The sequence below is a fragment of the Cnephaeus nilssonii genome, assembly GCF_951640355.1.
Source record: "Cnephaeus nilssonii genome assembly, chromosome: 24".
Lineage (NCBI taxonomy): Eukaryota > Metazoa > Chordata > Mammalia > Chiroptera > Vespertilionidae > Cnephaeus > Cnephaeus nilssonii.
This window is the reverse complement of record NC_137095.1, coordinates 5,525,087-5,545,300: the sequence shown is the minus strand read 5'-3', so window position 1 is coordinate 5,545,300 and position 20,214 is coordinate 5,525,087. Positions and strand designations below refer to the sequence as shown.

Sequence of the window (20,214 nt, the reverse complement as noted above, 5' to 3'; positions counted from 1 at the left end):
TGTCCCATGGCCTCCTGCTCTGCTCTCCACCCAGACGCCTGTGTATGCAAATTAACCCACCATCTTTGGCGGGTTAATTTGCATACTCACTTCTGATTGGCTGGTGAGCGTAGCAGAAGTACGGTCAGTTTACATGTTTCTCTTTTATTATATAGGATGTGTTGTCCTCAGGACCACTGCACTTGAATTATGTTAACCTTAGAAAATGTATTCGTTTTGTTATTTTGACTTCTTAAAATTAGAGTAACAGGAATTCCTTGGAATGGCAATATTTTTCCAATGACAGAATAGTGGGTTTATAAAAGTGGGATATTCTAAAATTCACAATGAGAAACTTTTGTAGGAGTTGGATGCCACCCAATAACTTGCCAGCGACTTAATGATATTGTATTAGAGGAGTTCATTTTGCTAAATTTTGGAAAACATGTGTTTTCAATTTTATATTCTCCCATTATACAACAACCAGAAGTTACTTGAAAGTTTTGTTTAATTCTGGGCCCACATTTTCACGTGCCTTATCATACTAATGAAAGGGTAATATGCTAATTAGATCAGACATCTTCCGGAGGTCCTTCTGGACAAAGCCACGGTGGTGGGGGTTAGGGGCAATTAGGCCAGCAGGGGAGGGAAGTTAGGGGGGATCAGGATGGCTGGGGAGGTCAGTTGTTGGCAATTGGGCCGGCAGGGGAGGGCAGTTAGGGGGCAATCAACCAGCAGGCAGAGTGGTTAAAGACGATCAGGCAGGCAGGCAGGCGAGCTGTTAGGAGCCAGCAGTCCCAGATTGCGAGAGGGATGTCCGGCTACCGGTTTAGGCCTGATCCCAGCAGTTGGACATCCCCCAATGGGTCCCAGATTGGAGAGGGTGCAGGCTGGGCTGAGAGACAACCCCCCCCCCATGCATGAATTTCGTGCACTGGGCTACTAGTTTTTAAATATTTGCCAACTTTTTCGGTAAACCATAAAATCATCATTTCTTTTATTTGCCTCCCTTTGATTGCTAACAAGGTAAAAATATTGTCATTGTTGCTCCTTCCTACATTTTATTTCATTCTGTTGCTTTTTGTCCTCATTCCTCCACTTTAATTTTCCACTTAGGCATTTTCCCATGGGGACGTTTTCCTCACCGTTGTGAAGAGTGACTGTTTCACAAATGCTGATCTGTTATACCTATTTCCAATGCTGCTCTTGGCTTGTCGTGGGACGTGAAATATTGCTTGTGCTTTTAGAACGAATGCTTTCTAAACTTTATACATTCAGACATGTCCCTCTTTTCATTTCGGTAATACCTGCCTTTTAAAAAGGGCTTGCATTTGGGGGTCAGTACGCTTTTCTGTAAAGGACCAGGTATCTATACTAATAAAAGGGTAATAGGCTCATTAGACCAGACATCTTCAGGACATCCTTCCGGACAAAGCCACAGTGGCAGGGGCTGAGGCAGAGGTGGTGAGGGGCGATCAGGCCAACAGGGGAGAGCAGTCAGGGGGTGATCGGGCCGGCAGGGGAGGACAGGCAGGGGGCAATCAGGCTGGCAGGGGATGGCAGTTGGGGGGCAATCAGGCTGGCAGGGGATGGCAGGGTGCAATCAGGCTGGCAGGAGATGGCAGTCAGGGGGCGATCGGGCTGGCAGGGGATGGCAGTCAGGGGGCGATCGGGCTGGCAGGGGATGGCAGTCAGGGGGCAATCAGGCTGGCAGGGGATGGCAGTCAGGGGGCGATCGGGCTGGCAGGAGATGGCAGTCAGGGGGCAATCAGGCTGGCAGGGGATGGCAGTCAGGGGGCGATCGGGCTGGCAGGAGATGGCAGTCAGGGGGCAATCAGGCTGGCAGGGGAGCAGTCAGGGGGCAATCAGGCTGGCAGGGGATGGCAGTCAGGGGGCAATCAGGCTGGCAGGGGAGCAGTCAGGGGGCAATCAGGCTGGCAGGGGATGGCAGTCAGGGGGCAATCAGGCTGGCAGGGGAGCAGTCAGGGGGCAATCAGGCTGGCAGGGGAGCAGTCAGGGGGCAATCAGGCTGGCAGGGGATGGCAGTCAGGGGGCAATCAGGCTGGCAGGGGAGCAGTCAGGGGGCAATCAGGCTGGCAGGGGATGGCAGTTGGGGGACAATCAGGCTGGCAGGGGATGGCAGTCAGGGGGCGATCGGGCTGGCAGGGGAGCAGTCAGGGGGCAATCAGGCTGGCAGGAGATGGCAGTCAGGGGGCAATCAGGCCGGCAGGGGATGGCAGTTGGGGGCGATCAGGCCGGCAGGGGATGGCAGTCGGGGGACAATCAGGCTGGCAGGGGAGCAGTCAGGGGGCAATCAGGCAGGCAGGGGATGGCAGTCAGGGGGCGATCGGGCTGGCAGGGGAGCAGTCAGGGGGCGATCAGGCTGGCAGGGGATGGCAGTCAGGGGGCAATCAGGCTGGCAGGGGATGGCAATCAGGGGGCAATCAGGCAGGCAGGGGATGGCAGTCAGGGGGCGATCGGGCTGGCAGGGGAGCAGTCAGGGGGCAATCAGGCAGGCAGGCAGGCAGGCGAGAAGTTAGGATCCAGCAGTCCCAGATTGTGAGAGGGATCCCGGATTGGAGAGGGTGCAGGCCTGGTTGAAGGACAACCCCCGCCCCCGTGCATGAATTTTGTGCACCGGGCCTCTAGTACATGTATAAGGGCTCTGGGGGGGAGAAGGGGGACAGGGCTCTGTCACCCACTCAGCCCTCCCATTGCGGTGCTGAAGCACCCACAGGTTACCTGTGAACCAACGGCACGGCTGTGTTCCAATAAAACTTTATTTACAAGTTGGGCTGCAGGCTGCACCTGGCCCGCGGGTTATAGTCCGCTGACCTCTGCCTCGAGGGGCCATCAGATGTTGATTATAGCAAGAAAGGAGTCACGGAGGCGAAAGGAAGAAGTAATTCCAAAAAGGAGGCAGAGCCCTGGCTGGTGTGGCTCAGTGGATAGAGCATCGGCCTGCGGACCCAAGGGTCCCGGGTTCGATTCCTGGTCAAGGGCACGTACCTGGGTTGCAGGCTCCTCCCCGGCCCGGGCCCTGGTCGGGGCGCGTGCAGGAGGCAACCCATCGATGTGTCTCTCTCCCATCAATGTTTCTCTCTGTCTCTCCCCCTCCCTTCCACTCTCTCTAAAAACCAATGGGAAAATATCCTTGGATGAGGATTAACCAAAAAAAAAAAAAAAAAAAAAAAGAAAGAAAGAGAAAGAAAAAGGAGGCATGGGAAGCCACAGTAGATGCCGTCCTGAGCCCTCAGGCGGGGTACTGCCCCCCGTTTCTCTGGCAGTTGGGAGATCACGGGCCGCCTTAGCGACAGTGGTTCTGATGGATTTCAGGCTGAAACCCCAGCCTGGTCGCTGTGGGGTGACGAGCGAACAGAAGGCGGGGATACAGAGGGGGCGGTTCTCCGAGACAGGAGGAGGGGTGCACGCCCACAGCAGGTCAGAGCTGCAGTGAGCCTTGGGTTTCAGAAGTGTGGGAGCCCTGGCCGGTGTGGCTCAGTGGACAGAGCGTGGGCTGTGGACTGCAGGGTCCTGGGTTCAATTCCATTTGAGGTCATGTACCTTGGTTGCGGGCACATCCCCAGTGGGGGCGGGGGGTGTGTGCAGGAGGCAGCTAATCAATGGTTCTCTCTCATCATTGATGTTTCTATTTCTCTCTCCCTCTCCCTTCCTCTCTAAACAATCAATAAAAAAGTATATTTAAAAAAAAAAAGAAGTGTAGGAACTCTGGCCGGTGTGGCTCAGTGGATAGAGCACCCGGCCTGGGAACAGAAGGGTCCTGGGTTCGATTCCAGTCAAGGGCACGTGGTACCTCGGTGGCAGGCTCCTCCCCGGCCCTGGGCCCTGGCCGGGGCTCATGCAGGAGGCAACTCATCGATGTGTCTCTCTCCCATCGATGTTTCTCTCTGTCTCTCCCCCTCCCTTCCACTCTTCCTACAAACCAATGGGAAAATATCCTCAGGGGAGGATTCACAAAAAAAAATTTTTTTTAATTAAAACAAACATCAGAGGGTCGGCCTGCGGACTGAAGGGTCCCGGGTTCGATTCCGGTCAAGGGCATGTGCCTTGGTTGCGGGCACATCCCCAGTAGGAGGTGTGCAGGAGGCAGCTGATCGATGTTTCTCTCTCATCGATGTTTCTAACTCTCTCTCCCTCTCCCTTCCTCTCTGTAAAAAAGTCAATAAAATATTTTTTTAAAACAACAGAAAACACACGGTGCCCTGGCCCTCAATCTCCATCCCAGCCCCTCAGGCCTGTTGCTGTCTGACGCTGGCCCGCCCAGGCCGGTCTTGGCTGGATTGCCCCGGAGCCATATGGAAGCCCTTTCCTGCAGTCACACTCCTCCGTGTGAAAGAAATGTGGCCAGGGCAGCCACGTCCCCTCCCCCCGGGTGTGCACCGTCCGCGAGGCGCCCAGGTCCCCACCTTGCCAAGCTGTCCAGCGGCAGTGACTCCTTGGAGTGGGGACACGGCAGGGAGAGGCCCCGGGGGCGATGCACGAGGTGTCTCCGGGGCCATCCTCCCCATCGCGGTTGTGGGGGGCGAGGGGAGGTGCACGTTCCAGGTGGGAGAGCTGGAGCCAAGACCTTTGCTCTGAGCAAGTCAGAAATGCATTCAGACACAGCACGTGCGTTTCCTGTGCGGAGGGAGGCGGGGAGCCTGAGCCGGCTACTGGCCCAAGCAGCTCTGGGTGTGGGAACCGGGGACTGGAGGCCGCTGGGAAAACGCCTCTAAAAACAGCCCTGGCCCGTGTGGCTCAGTGGATAGAGCGCCGGCCTGCGGACTGCAGGGTCCCAGGTTCGATTCCGGTCAAGGGCATGTACCTTGGTTACAGACCAGATCCCGGGCCCTCGTTGGGGCACGTGCAGGAGGCAACCCATCCATGGGTCTCTCTCACATCGGTGTTTCTCTCTCTCTCTCTCTCTCTCTCTCCCTCTCTCCCCCCACTCATTCTAAGAATCAATGGAGCCCTAGCTGGTGTTGCTCAGTGGATAGAGTGTCAGCCTGAGGACTGAAAGGTCCCAAGTTCGATTCTGGTCAAGGGCACGTGCCTGGGTTTTGGGTTCAATCCCCAGTAGGGGGCGTGCAGGAGGCAGCTGATCCATGATTTTCTCTCATCATTGATGTTTCCATCTCTTTCTCCCTCTCCCTTCGTCTCTGAAATTAATTTTTAAAAATATATATTTTTTAAAAACCCACCCCTAACCGGTTTGGCCCAGTGGATAGAGTGTCGACCTGCGGACTGAAGGGTCCCAGGTTCGATTCCGGTCAAGGGCATATGCCTTGGTTGCGGGCACATCCCCAGTAAGAGGTGTACAGGAGGCAGCTGATCGATGCTTCTCTCTCATCGATGTTTCTATCTCTCTATCCCTCTCCCTTCCTCTCTGTAAAAAATCAGTAAAGTATATTTTTTAAAAGAGAAAGAAAACTAGAGGCCCAGTGCACGAATTTGTGCACAGGTGGGATCCGGCTGGCCTACCCTATGGGAACCCATGGGGTGGGCCGGCTGGGGGGAGGGGCCGCGGGAGGGCTCCAGGGCAAATCCAGCCTGTCTCACTCAGCTCTGATCAGCCAGACCCCCCAGCAGCAAGCTAACCTACTGGTCCCAGCGCCTGCCCCCTGGTAGTCAGTGCACGTCCTAGCGAGCAGTTGAGCTGCCTTAGCATTTCATTAGCATATTACACTTTGATTGGTTGAACAGACGACCAGACACTTTGCATCTCAGGCTTTTATTATATAGGATCAATCAGCTGATATAAATGACAGGGCTTCTGGCCCCGAGCTAATGTTTATTGATTGGCTTAATATGGTGCGGACATCTCATTTCCTGGACATCTCGCTACTTAGCGGAGCTGGGATCGGCGGCAGGAAATGAGACATGGGAAAACTATGTCGGACCAGCTGGTCTTGAGCTTTGTGTGTGGGAGGGAGATGAGCAGAATCAGCCTTCCGGGGCCCTCCGGTCAGCCCGGCGATTGCGGAATCCAGCAAGTGCATCCCAGGCCGGGAACGCCTGTAACGAACATACGTGTTGGAATTAACACAGTTAAAACGGGGTCTCACAGTCGAAGGGTTAAGAGTGTGGATGTTGGTTCTGATGCCATCTCCACAGATTTGGAACTCTGAACTTAAGCAAGTCATTTAAACTTGGAAAACTTCTGTCTTTTTTTTTATTTTTTAATTTAAAAAAAGAGAGGAAGGGAGAGGGAGAGATAGAAGCATCCATGATGAGAGAGGATCACGGATCGGCTGCCTCCTGCACGCCCCACACTGGGGATTGAGCCCGCAACCCGGGCATGTGCCCTGGTCGGGAATCGAACCGTGACCTCCTGGTTCATAGGTCGATGCTCTACCACTGAGCCACACCAGCCGGGCAACTTCAGTTTTCTTTTCTTTTTTTTAAAATCCTTCCCCGAGGATATTTTTCCATTGATTTTAGAGAGAGTGGACGAGAGAGGGAAAGACAGAGAGAAATATTGATGTGAGAGAGACACATCGATTGGTTGCCTCCTGCACGCATCCTGACCAGGGCCGGGGCCAGGGAGGAGCCTGCAACCGAGGTATGTGCAACCTAGATTGGAATCGAACCCGGGACCCTTTGCTCTGCAGGTCTACAGTCTATTCACTGAGCCACACCTGCTGGGGCAACTTCAGTTTTCGCCATTGTAGAGCTGGGTTTTTATTGGACCGAATGAGGTAATTTATCTCGTTATGTGGCAACATGCCTGGGGGCCTACTAAGTGCTCAGCATGGTTTTAATAACTTACTCTTATCAAGACCTCATTGGATCCTCTCTACAACCCCTTGACACAAATATTCTTGTCATCCTGATCTCATAGACATGAGAGGCACAGAGAAGGTAGGACACGTGCCCGAGGTCACACAGCAGTTGTGAGTGGCAGAGTTGATAGTCCCACCCAGGTTGCCTGGCACCACAGGCTGTGATCTTACCCACTATCCCACACTGCCTGTCACTGGTAGTTTATCAAATGGGCAAATGGCGTTAAAGGGCGGCGAGCTGGAGCCCTGGAAGGTGGCCCAGTGGTTGAGAGTGTCAAGGATCTCGTACCCCAAATGTCATTTTAAAAATTTTGGAAGAGCGCCAAACAATGCAAGTGTTCAGCAGGAACCAGTTACCACCTGCGCCACCACCATCACCATCATCACCACCATCGCTACCACCACCACCAACACCACCAACACCATTATCATCACCCCACCAACACCACCACCACCACCACCAACACCATTATCATCACCCCACCAACAACACCATCACCACCACCATCACTACCACCACCATCACCACCAACACCAACACCATTATCATCACTACACCAACACCAACATCAACATCACCGCCATCACCACCACCACCACCACCATCACCACCACCACCAACATCATCACCACCATCACTACCACCACCACCTACACCAACACCAACACCATTATCATCACCCCACCAACACCAACACCATCACCACCACCATCACCACCACCATCATCACCGCCATCACCACCACCACCACCATCACCACCACCACCAACAACAACAACAACACCATTATCATCACCCCACCAACACCAACACCATCACCACCACCATTACCACCACCATCATCACCACCATCACTACCACCACCATCACCACCAACACCAACACCATTATCATCACCCCACCAACACCATCACCACCACCATCACCACCACCATCACCATCACCACCATCACTACCACCACCACCAACACCACCAACACCAACACCATTATCATCACCCCACCAACACCAACATCACCGCCATCACCACCACCACCACCATCACCACCACCATCACCACCATCAACATCATCACCACCATCAACATCATCACCATCACTACCACCACCACCATCACCACCAACACCAACACCATTATCATCACCCCACCAACACCATCACCACCACCATCACCACCACCATCACCACCACCATCATCACCACCATCAACATCATCACCATCAACACCAACACCAACACCATTATCATCACTCCACCAACACCAACACCAACATCACCACCAACACCACCAACACCACCATTACCACCACCATCACCACCACCATCAACATCATCACCACCACCATCACCATCACCACCATCATCACCATCACCACCATCACTACCACCACCATTACCACCAACACCAACACCATTATCATCACCCCACCAACACCACCACCATCACCGCCATAGCCACCACCATCACCATCACCACCACCATCATCACCACCATCACTACCACCACCACCACCACCTACACCAACACCATTATCATCACCCCACCAACACCAACATCACCACAACCACCACCATCACCACCACCATCATCACCACCACCACCAGCATCACTACCATCACCATCACCAACAACAGTGCCACCATTACCACCATCATCACCACCACCACCATCACCACCACCACCATCAGATGCTCCAACTGGTAGGTTAGCTTGCTGCTGGGGTCCGGCCAATTGAGACTGAGCAAGATGGGCCAGACACACCCTGGAGCCCTCCCGCGGTCCCTCCCCAGCTGGCCAACCTCCCATGTCCTTTTCTGGCCCAAATTGTGCATTGGTGGGATCTCTTGGCCTGGCCTGAGCCCTCTTGCAATCTGGGACCCCTCAGGGGATGTCAGAGAGCCAGTTTCGACCCGATCCCGCAGGCCAGGCCAAGGGAACCCACTGGTGCACGAATTCGTGCACTGGGCCTCTAGTCCTATATAATAAAGAGATAATATGAAAATTGACCATCATGCCCTCGCACAAGATGGCTGCCCCCATGTGATCACAAAATGGCTGCCACAAGATGACTGGCAGGGAAGGGCAGTTGTGGGCGATCAGGCCAGCAGGGGAGCAGTTGGGCATTGATAAGGCTGACAAGGGAGTGGTTAGGGGGTGATCAGGCAGGCAGGCAGGCGAAAGGTTGGGAGCCAGCAGTCCCAGATTGTGAGAGGAATGTCCAACTGACGTTTAGGGGATCGGGCCTAAACTGGCAGTCAGACATCCCCCAAGGGGTCCCAGATTGGAGAGGGTACAGGCTGGGCTGAGGGACATTGTCCCCCCCACCCCAGTGCACAAATTTCGTGCACCGGGCCTCTAGTATATTATAAAGAAATAAAAAAGGTCTTAAATGAAATGACAGGTGTGTTACTAATATGCCTTGTACACAGTAGGTGCTTTCCCAAGACTTTTGGGCTGTCCATAGAAATGACAGAGTTAACACATTGTGAACCAGTCGTTTTATTGATAGCTTTACCCAGCGGCCAGGTAAGTTTCTGTGGAATGCGTACAAAAAAAGTTTTATTATAAATGTTCAAGGCACGCCTTAAAATTAAATACCCATTGCATTTTGAAGTGACTGATCACATGTTCTTACAAGCTAATAGCTTTTATAAAAAATATATTTTTACTGACTTCAGAGAGAAAGGGAGAGGGAGAGAGAGATGGAAACATCCATGATGAGAGAGAATCATGGGCCAGCTGCCTCCTGCACGCCCCCGCCTGGGGACCGAGCCCGCAACCCTGGCATGTGACCTTGACTGGAATCGAACCCGGGACCCTTAGTTCGCAGACGGACGCTCTATCCACTGAGCCAAACCAGCTGGGGCCAAGCTAATAGCGTTTTTTGTTTGTTTGTTTGTTTGTTTTATATTTTATTGATTTTTTACAGAGAGGAAGGGAGAGGGATAGAGAGTTAGAAACATCGATGAGAGAGAAGCATCAATCAGCTGCCTCCTGCACACCTCCTATTGGGGATGTGCCCGCAACCAAGGTACATGCCCTTGACCGGAATTGAACCTGGGACCCTTCAGTCGGCAGGCTGACGCTCTATCCACTGAGCCAAACCGGCCAGGGCATGCTAATAGCGTTTTAAAGAATTCTCATGTTTGGCCACAAGCCTTAGAATGGGGGGAAACAAGAATTCTCATGATCCGACCACAGTGTGTTGGGAATGCTTTGCCCCCCGCCCCCAGGTTTGATTGACTTGCCCACGTTTGCCGACCCTTGACCTGTGCCCTCTCCTAGGGGAGGAGAACGTGATCGCCGTGCCCCTGGGCAGTCGGAGTGTGAGAATCACCGGGAAGGGACCTGCGCACCTCTGTAAGTAGGGCATTTTCTTACCGTTTCCTGAAAGTTTGTTCAGCAAAAAATCATCTTCTATAATAACAAAAGCGCAATATGCTAATTAGACCGGCCGTCCTTCCGGGCGTCCTTCCGGACGACCTTCCGGGCGAAGCTGGGGCTGCGAGGGCCGAGCCCCTTGCACAAATTTCGTGCATCGGGCCTCTACTACTAAGAATAATCGTTCTTTTAAAAAAGTTTTTTTTTATTTTATTATTGATTTCAGAGAGGTCTCTGAGTGTGCAAGGCCGCCCCGAGGCCTCCCCTGAGCGGCTCAGCTCAGCACACGGCCCCTTGTTCTCTCTCATTTCAACTTCCTTTCCCAATGGTAGTTATCGAATCCAAAACCCTTCAAGGGAGCAGAGGGGAGCACAGCTTTCACAGCCCCGGCGTCTTCGTCGTAGAAAACACGACCGTGGAGTTTCAGAGGGGCCCCGACCGGCAGGCCTTCAGGATTCCCGGGCCCCTGACGGCCGACTTCATCTTCAAGGTGGGACACGCCTCTTCGTGAACGGGGGACGGGCTGTGTGTGTGCGTGTGTGCGTGTGTGTGCGTGCGTGTGTGTGTATGTGTGTGTGGTGTGTGTGTGTGGTGTGTGTGTGTGTGTATGTGTGTGTATGTGTGTGTGTGTGTGTGTGCGTGTGTGTGTGTGCGTGTGTGTGTGTGTGTGTGTGCGTGTGTGCGTGTGTGCGTGTGTGTGTGTGTGTGTGTGTGTGTGTGTGAGGGGGGCGGTCATCGGAAGCTCCACGCATCCTGAATTTTGTTTTTTATTTTTCGTTAATCCTCACCGGAGGATATTTTTCCATTGATTCCCTTTTTTTTAAAAATATATTTTATTGATTTTCTACAGAGGAAGGGAGAGGGAGATAGAGTTAGAAACATCCATGAGAGAGAAACATCGATCAGCTGCCTCCTGCACACCCCCCACAGGGGATGTGCCTGCAGCCAAGGTACATGCCTTTGACTCGAATCGAACCCGGGACCCTTCAGTCCGCAGGCCGACGCTCTATCCACTGAGCCACACCGGTTAGGGCCCGTTTTGTTTTTAATAGATTTTTATCAATTGTTCAGAGAGGAAGGGAGAGGGAGTGAGAGATAGAAACATCCGTGATGAGAGAGAATCATGGATTGGCTGCCTCCTGCACGCCCCACACTGGGGATGGAGCCCACAACCGGGGCATGTGCCCTGAGCAGGAATCGAACCGTGACCTCCTGGTTCATAGGTTGTCGCTCAACCACGGAGCCGCGCGGCTCAGCATCACTGCTTCTTTGCAAGAGTGGGGGGATGTGACAGCTCACCTGCTTGTTACCATGGCAATCACTGGATGCTTGTCGTCTGTCTTTTTCTTCCTTCTCCCTGTTTTGTTCTGCATACATTCTCCGCTTCTCTCACTTGCCTTAGGGTTTTCTGTTCTGGTTCTCAAGTAGTAAACACACACACACACACACACACACACACACACACACAACTGTTGTTGTTTTTAATTAAATCTTTATTGTTGACAGTATTATATACACTGAGTGGCCAGATGATGATGATCTCTGAACGCATAACAATCTGGCCACTCAGTGTATGTCCTATATAATAAAAGGCTAATATGCAAATTGTCTCCTCGACCAGGAGTTCGACCAGCAGGCAGGCCGGCCAACCGCCCATGTCCCCTCCCCCTGGCCAGGCTGGCCGGCCCCCACCCATGCACGAATTCATGCACCGGGCCTCTAATATGTATATACTGAGTGGCCAGATTATTATGCGTTCAGAGATCATAATAATCTGGCCACTCAGTGTAATTCTACAAGTGTGTCTGTATTCATACAGGCATGCACATAGTCATGCACGTAAGTATGTGTATGTATGTATACATTTTAAAAAAGAATTTGGCCCTGCTGGCATGGCTCAGTGGTTGAGCATCGACCTAGGAACCAGAAGGTCACAGTTCGATTCCTGGTCAAGGGTACATGCCCGGGTTGTGACCTCAATCCCCAGTGCGGGGAGTGCAGGAGGCAGCCGATCCATGATTCTCTCTCATCATGGATGTTTCTCTCTCTCCCTCTCCCTCCCTCTCTGAAATGAATAAAAATATTTTTTAAAAAATCAAAATAAAAAAGATTTGGAAGGATTCACTCCAGATTGAAAACACTGAAAAAGCCGTGGTTATTTTTAGAGGGGATGGGTGCTTTGGGGAAGTGATCTTAGTTTTACTTAAAATATTCTAATAACTGAAAATGATTCCTCAAGAAGAAGAAGACAGGCATATTCCACTTGCATATTTTAAAAAATAGTTTAGCCCTGGCTGGTGTTGCTCAGTGGATAGAGCATCGGCCTGCAGACAAAAGGTCCCGGGTTCGATTCCAGTCAGGGGCATGTACCTCGGTTGCAGGCTCCTCCCCGACCCGGGCCCTGGTCGGGGTGCGTGCAGGAGGCAACCCATCAGTGTGTCTCTCTCCCATGGATGTTTCTCTCTGTCTCACCCTCTCTCTCCCAGTGTCCCCAAAAGTCAGTGGAAAAATATCCTCGGGTGAGGATTTACCAAAAATAAACAACCAAAAAGTAGATTATACCTTCTTGCTCAAATGATGTAGTCACCTCTTCATAGAACACCTTTTAATTTTTTGGTTCATCCTCACTCGAGGATATTTTCCCCCATTAATTTTAAGCGAGAGAATGGAAGGGAGTGGGAGAGACCGAGAGAGAGAGGAACATTGATGTGAGGAGACGCATAACACATCGACTCGTTGCCTCCTGCACGTGCCCCCACCAGGGCCGGAGATTGAGCCTGAGCCGAGGTACGTGCCCTTGACAGGAATCAAACCTGGGACCCTTCAGTCCACGGGCCGACGCTCTGTCCACTGAGCCACATGGGCCGGGGCTGGAATCCCTCTCTGCAGCCTGTCCCACTGTCTTGTCTCCCTGTGTGTGAGTTCTGTTTTTCCTCCACTCTCTCCTGACGGAAGAGGTTTTCAAAAATGCATATTGATCCGAGAGGGTGTGTGTGCCGCCGTCTGCCTTACGCATAAACAGCGTCACGTTCAGGCCCACGGCCATTCTCTACGGATGTGGGATTGGAGATGCTGGGAAGGGGCCAGGACAAATCTGATGTTGGTCCCAGGCTTACAAGCTTGTCCCAATAATGTGGGTTTCTAGGAAATACCCTCCTTCATGGGTTACTTAAAAATATATATATATATTTATACACACACACACACACACACACACACACACACACACACATATATCCTATCTAATAAAAGAGTAATATGTAAATCGACTGTACCTTCGTGACGCCCACCAGCCAATCAGGAGTGAGTATGCAAATTAACCCAACAAAGATGGCGGGTTAATTTCCATACACAGGCACCTAGTGGCCCGGGGTGGAACGCAGGCATTCTGCACCACCCCAGCTGCTCTGTGCCTCTGGGCAGTGTGGGAAGGCGGAAAGGCGGCTCTGGGCCAGAGCGAAGGCGGTGTCGGCAGCCAGGGGACGGAAGGCCCATTCTTGCACGAATCTTTGTGCATCGGGCCTCTTGTGTGTGTGTGTGTGTGTGTGTGTGTGTGTGTGTGTGTGTGTGTGTATCTTTATTGATTTCAGAGAGGAAGGGAGACGGAGAGAGAGAGAGAAACATCCATGATAAGAGAGAATCATGGATCGGCTGCCTCCTGCACGCCCCCTACTATATTCTTCAGTTGTTTCTTTCATGTTTAACCCTTTGCACTCGCTTGCTTTTTTCTCGATTCCTTTATTCTAATGCTAACCGTGTCGAGTCACACTCGACATCCGAGTGCAAAAGGTTAAAGTTTCAGTCATATTGTATGAAAATGTCTTTCCCTTTTCTTTTCTTTTTTGTTAATCCTCACCCAAGGATATTTTCCCATTGATTTTTAAAAATATATATATCTTATTGATTTTTTACAGAGAGGAAGGGAGAGGGATACAGAGTCAGAAACATCGATGAGAGAGAAACATCGATCAGCTGCCTCCTGCACGCCCCCCACTGGGGATGTGCCCACAACCAAGGCACATGCCCTTGACCTTGGAATCGAACCCGGGATCCTTCCGTCTTCGGGCTGACGCTCTATCCACCGCGTTCTGTACGGTGTGGAGCGCGTGAGCGTGACCCTCCCCGCAGAGGCGTGACCCTGTCTCTCCGTCCAGGCCAGGCTCACGGAGGCGAGGGACAGCGCGGTGCAGTTCTTCTTCTACCAGCCCATCAGCCATCAGTGGCGGCAGACCGACTTCTTCCCCTGCACCGCGACCTGCGGCGGAGGTGAGGCGCGGGGCTCACGGAGGTTTGTTCTGTTTTTTAACGTGTTTATTAACTTTTAGAGGGAGGAAGGGAGAGAGAGAGAGAAACATCTGTGAGGAGAGAGAATCATGGATCAGCTGCCTCATGCACGCCCCCTACTGGGGATCGAGCCCGTGACCCGGGCGTGTGCCCTGACCGGGAATCGAACCAACCTTGACTTCCTGGTTCATCGTCCGATGCTCAACCACAGAGCCACGCCGGCCGGGCCTGAGTTAAGTTTCTTAAATAGGGGAGATGGGGGAATGGGGTGTGGGCGTGAGAAGGCAGCCATGTAAGAAGAAACAGGTGCAATTCTCAGACTGTCCTTCTCCCCGCCCCCCCCGGCAGGTTACCAGCTGAACTCGGCCGAGTGCGTGGACACGCGCCTAAAGAGGGTGGTCCCCGACCATTACTGCCACTACTACCCCGAGAACGTCAAGCCCAAACCCAAGCTGAAGGAGTGCGGCATGGACCCCTGCCCCGCCAGGTGGGCACCCTGCCTGCTCTCCGCATTTTGAGGGTTTTTTTGTTTGTTTGTTTGCTTTAATGATAGATGCATACTTCTTTTTTTATTTTTATTTTCATTTATTTTTTAAAAATATTTTTATTGATTTCTTTACAGAGAGGAAGGGAGAGGGATAGAGAGCTAGAAACATCAATGAGAGAGAAACATCCATCAGCTGCCTCCTGCACACCCCCTACTGGGGATGTGCCCGCAACCAAAGTACATGCCCTTGACTGGAATCGAACCCTGGACCCTTCAGTCCACAGGCGGATGCTCTATCCACTGAGCCAAACCGGTCAGGGCTCTTTTTTTATTTTTTATTTTATTTTTTAAAAATACATTTTATTGATTTCTTACAGAGAGGAAGGGAAAGGGATAGAGCGTTAGAAACATCGATGAGAGAGAAACATCCATCAGCTGCCTCCTGCACACCCCCCACTGGGGATGTGCCTGCAACCAAGGCACATGCCCTTGACCGGAATCGAACCTGGGACCTTTCAGTCCGCAGGCTGACGCTCTATCCACTGAGCCAAACTGGTCAGGGCCATACTTCTTTTTTTAAAAAAAACTATATATTCCTATTGATTTCAGAGAGGGAGAGAGGGAGAGAGAAGCATCCACTATGAGAGAGAATCATGGATCGGCCACCTCGAGCCCTCGACCCGGGCCTGTGCCCTGACCGGAATTCGAACCCGGGACCCGATGGTCCGCAGGCCAAGGCTCTATCCACTGAACCACACCGGCCAGGGCTGTACTTTGTGTTTTTATTCCGCTGTAAATTCAATGTCTTATGTAGATAGAGGTCTATTTAGTCCAAGCACGTCACACTCAGAGGCTAGCACGGGCCAGATAAACAAGGTTTGCGTGGATGTGGCCGCAAAAAAAACAAAAGCTCCCATTTTCATAGACACGTAGGTTTGTCTCGATAGAGACATGCTGACTACAAAGGGCTGAAATGAATGAGTCATCCTTCACATAAAATAATAGAGTATTTTAATAAAAATTAATCTTTTTTAAAGAATACATTTTTATTTGTTTCAGAGAGGAAGGGAGAGAGCTAGAGAGAGAGAGAAACATCAAAGATAAGAGGGAATCTTTGATTGGCTGCCTCCTGCACGTCCCCCACTGAGGGGGATCAAGCCCGCAACCTGGGCATGTGCCCCTGGCTAGAATCGAACCCGGGACCGTTTAGTCCGCAGGCAAACGCTCTATCCACTGAGCCAAACTGGTTAGGGCTAATATTTTTTCTTGAACATTGACTCACCAGACCCTGAGTCACGGCACAGATGAATAAGGGTCACGCAAACAAACTCATTTTTCTCGTTCTCTGAAAGCGAGGTATTTCCTGTTGCGCACACCAAGCCGGTCAGTCCGAGACGAAGGACGTGGCCATCGGCTGCTAGAACGTTCGCTGCCGGTATCAGTGGGGAGAGATGGTGCGCCTGCGCGTAAGGCGCGTGAGGGACGTGAATGCAACTCGGTGACGGTCATCAGTCATTAGCGAACGCTGTAGCTCGTTATTAATAATTATGCACAACAGGATATTGTAAAAATTAAGTTACCAAATTTTTGTTAATACGTTCCTTATGTACTGTTATACTGGCTGGGCCGCAAAAATATTCATTGTGGGCCGCATGCGCCCTGTGGGCCACGAGTTTGACATGCTTGTTAGACTTTCAATATATTTTTTAAATATATTTTTATTGATTTCAGAGAGGAAGGGAAAGAGAGAGAGAGAGAGAGAGAGAGAGAGAGAGAGAACCATCACGATGAGAGAGAATCACAGATCGGCTGCCTCCTGCACGCCCCACACTGGGGATCAAGCCCGCAACCCGGGCATGTGCCCTGACCAGGATTCGAACCGTGACCTCCTGGTTCATAGGTCAACGCTCACCCACTGAGCCTCACCAGCCGGGGCTACTTAGCTTTCATTTTGAGAGAGATTCGGCATTCAGGACGTCAGATCTGTCTTCATCAAATTAATAAATGTGTTTGTTGCCCTAACCGGTGTGGCTCAGTGGATAGAGCATCAGCCTGCGGACAGAAGGGTCCCAGGTTCGATTCCGGCCAAGGGCATGTACCTTGGTTGCGGGCACATCCCCAGTAGGGGGTGTGCAAGAGGCAGCTGATCGATGTTTCTCTCTCATCGATGTTTCTAGCTCTCTATCCCTCTCTCTTCCTCTCTGTAAAAAATCAATAAAATATATTTTTAAAAAAATTTTTTTAAATAAAAATTAAAAAAATAAACGTGTCTGCTGGCTGAGGATTGATGCTCTCACATGGTTCCATTTGCAGCGACGGCTTTAAGGAGATCATGCCGTACGACCACTTCCAGCCTCTCCCTCGGTGAGTGACATCCTTACTCTTTTTTAAAAAAGTATATATATATTTTCATTGATTTCAGAGAGGAAGGGAGAGGGGGAGGGATAGAGAGAGAGAAAGATCAAGGATGAGAGAGAATCATGGATCGGCTGCCTCCTACACGCCTCCTACTGGGGATCGAGCCTGCTACCCGGGCATGTGCCCTTGACTGGGAATCGAACCCAGGACCCTTCAGTCTGCAGGTCGTCGCTCTATCCACTGAGCCACACCGTTCAGTGAACCGCATCCAGCATGGCCAGGGGTGAGCCTGAGGAGGGCGGTGAAGGATGAAAGGAGACAGACAAGAGAATACAGCTGGGGCCAGGTGGACCACTGTGCCTGGATGAGGAAGCAGTGACCCAGCCTGACAGCCAAAGCTTTATTTTATCATCAGATCCCACTTGCGAGTTTCCAATCTATTTCATGACTCAACCCTTGTTTCGGCAGCACTTGCTGCCCCTCCCACAGCCCGTCAGCTACCTAGGAACAAGGGAGGAGTAGGAGGTCAAGCTTCATTGTGTTAGGGGGGCTCTGCCCTCCACGCTGGGACTTGTATGTGGCTCTATCACAGGTCAGTCTGAGGCTTGACCCTACAGCCGCTCCCTACAGGCCAGGGCTGTGGTTACTCTTCTGTCATTTGCTCCAAGCGGTTGGCGAGGGATGGTTGTGTCTGTAGCGAGGGGCTATGATGGAAGAGGGATGGACAGCAGGCCCCGCCCTGAGAGCAGGGTGGAGGGGTGGGGGGGTGGGAGGGATGGGCTTCAGTGAAGAACAAGAGTGACCTTTCTCGGAATTCCATGGGACAGGCTGCCTCCGTCCCTGTGGGCACAGGGGTGGGGGGGGGGTCCAGCAGGCCCCCGGGGAGCTCACGCATGTCGAGGGATCAGAAATCAGAACCCCCTTTCCCTACTCAGGGGGACTAGCAGGCTGCATTCTCACCTTGAGTTCCCTTTTTCTTTAATCTTTATTGTTGAAAGTATTACATGTGTCTCCTCCCCCCCCCCCCATGAACCCCTCCAGCCAGCCCACCCCCCTGCCCCGGCGTTCACCAGCTCATTGTCCCTCTGACCTTGAGTGCCTATGATTCTCTAGAAATATCGTCCTTTAGTATCATAGTTTGGAGAAAGTTTATAAGAATTTTTTAATAATGTTTTTTATTGATGTCAGAGAGGAAGGGAGAGGGAGAGAGAGAGAAACATCCATGATGAGAGAGAATCACGGATTGGCTGCCTCCTGCACGCCCCACACTGGGGATGGAGCCCGCAATCCGGGCCTGTGCCCTGACCGGGAATCGAACCCGTGACTTCCTGGTTCGTAGGTCGATGCTCAACCTCTGAGCCACGCCGGCCGGGCTAGCGTGGAGACAGCTTAAAGAGGCTTTCATATTCATACTCCGTGTGTGATTAATTAGACTCTCACGTGTCCTGTGAAGGGGAATGAGGCAGGTGGACCACTCCCACAGGACAGTAACCTCAGGGTCAGAGGTCACCTGTGACTGCAGCTAAGATGAAAGTCTGGCCCTGGTCGGTGTGGCTCAGTGGATAGAGCGTCGGGCTGTGGACCCAAGGGTCCCGGGTTCAATTCCAGTCAAGGGCACGTACCTCAGTGGCAGGCTCCTCCCCGGCCCAGGCCCTGGTCAGGGCGCATGCAGGAGGCAATCCATCGATGTGTCTCTCTCACATAGATGTTTCTGTCTCTCCCTCTCTCTTTAAAAATCAATGAAAAAATATCCTCGGGTGAGGATAAAAAAGAATGAATGAATGAATGAGTGAACAAATGAATGAATGAGTGAATGCATGAATGGATGAATGAGTGAACGAATGGGTGAGTGAATGAGTGAGTGAATGAATGAGTGAGTGAGTAAATGAATGAGTGAACGAATGAATGAGTGAAAAAATGAATGAATGAGTGAATGCATGAATGGATGAATGAGTGAGTGAGTTAGTGAATGAATGAATGAGTGAACAAATGAATGAATGAGTGAATGAATGAATGAAGACTTAAGTCTTAATCCTCCACATCCCCTGCTCTTAGAGCCGAACCACAACTGTGATCCTCTCTGCAACCTGATGACACACACACACACACACGCACACGCACACGCACACGCATGACCAGCACACGAGTAACATGCTTGCGTCTGTTTGCTTCCGAGCTGGGAACATAACCCGTGGACGGCGTGCTCCGTGTCCTGCGGCGGGGGCACGCAGCGGCGCAGCTTCGTGTGCGTGGAGGAGTCGCTGCACGGCGAGATCCTGCAGGTGGAGGAGTGGAAGTGCATGTACGCGCCGCGGCCCAAGGTCATGCAGACCTGCAACCTCTTCCACTGCCCCAAGTGGGTGGCCATGGAGTGGTCCCAGGTGAGCCGGGCCGGGTGTGCAGGGTGGTGGGCCACAGGTTACCGGGTTTTTGTTTTTGTTTTGTTTTTTTAAATATATTTTATTGATTTTTGACAGAGAGGAAGGGAGAGGGAGAGAGAGTCAGAAACATCGATGGGAGAGAAACATCGATCAGCTGCCTCTTGCACACCCCCTACTGGGGATGAGCCCGCAACCAAGGTTCATGCCCTTGACCGGAATCGAACCCGGGACCCTTCAGTCCACAGGCCGACACTCTATCCACTGAGCCACATCAGTTAGGGCTTATTGTTGTATTTTAAACACTTTTTTTTTTTAATTTCAGAGAGAAAGGGAGAGGGAGAGAGAAATAGAAACATCCATGCTGAGAGGGAATCATGGAAAGGCTGCCTCCTGCATGCCCCACACTGGGGATCGAGCCCACAACCCAGCCCGGGCCCTGACTGGGAATCGAACCTGGGACCTTTCAGTTCACAGGCCGACGCTCTATCTGCTGAGCCACACCAGCCAGGGCTATTTTTTTTTCCAATATATTTTTTTATTGATTCCTGAGAGGAAGGGAG

General features: G+C 51.8%; 1 protein-coding gene across 1 annotated transcript in view; it reads left to right on the top strand.

Moving 5' to 3' along the window:
• Positions 1-20,214, top strand: part of ADAMTSL3 (ADAMTS like 3) — a 130,839-nt gene that overhangs the window by 60,846 nt on the left and 49,779 nt on the right. Inside the window, 6 exon segments of the mRNA XM_079764045.1 lie at positions 10,049-10,123; positions 10,477-10,634; positions 14,299-14,410; positions 14,777-14,915; positions 17,229-17,279; positions 19,450-19,654. Coding sequence (XP_079620171.1) covers positions 10,049-10,123; positions 10,477-10,634; positions 14,299-14,410; positions 14,777-14,915; positions 17,229-17,279; positions 19,450-19,654 — 740 coding nt within the window.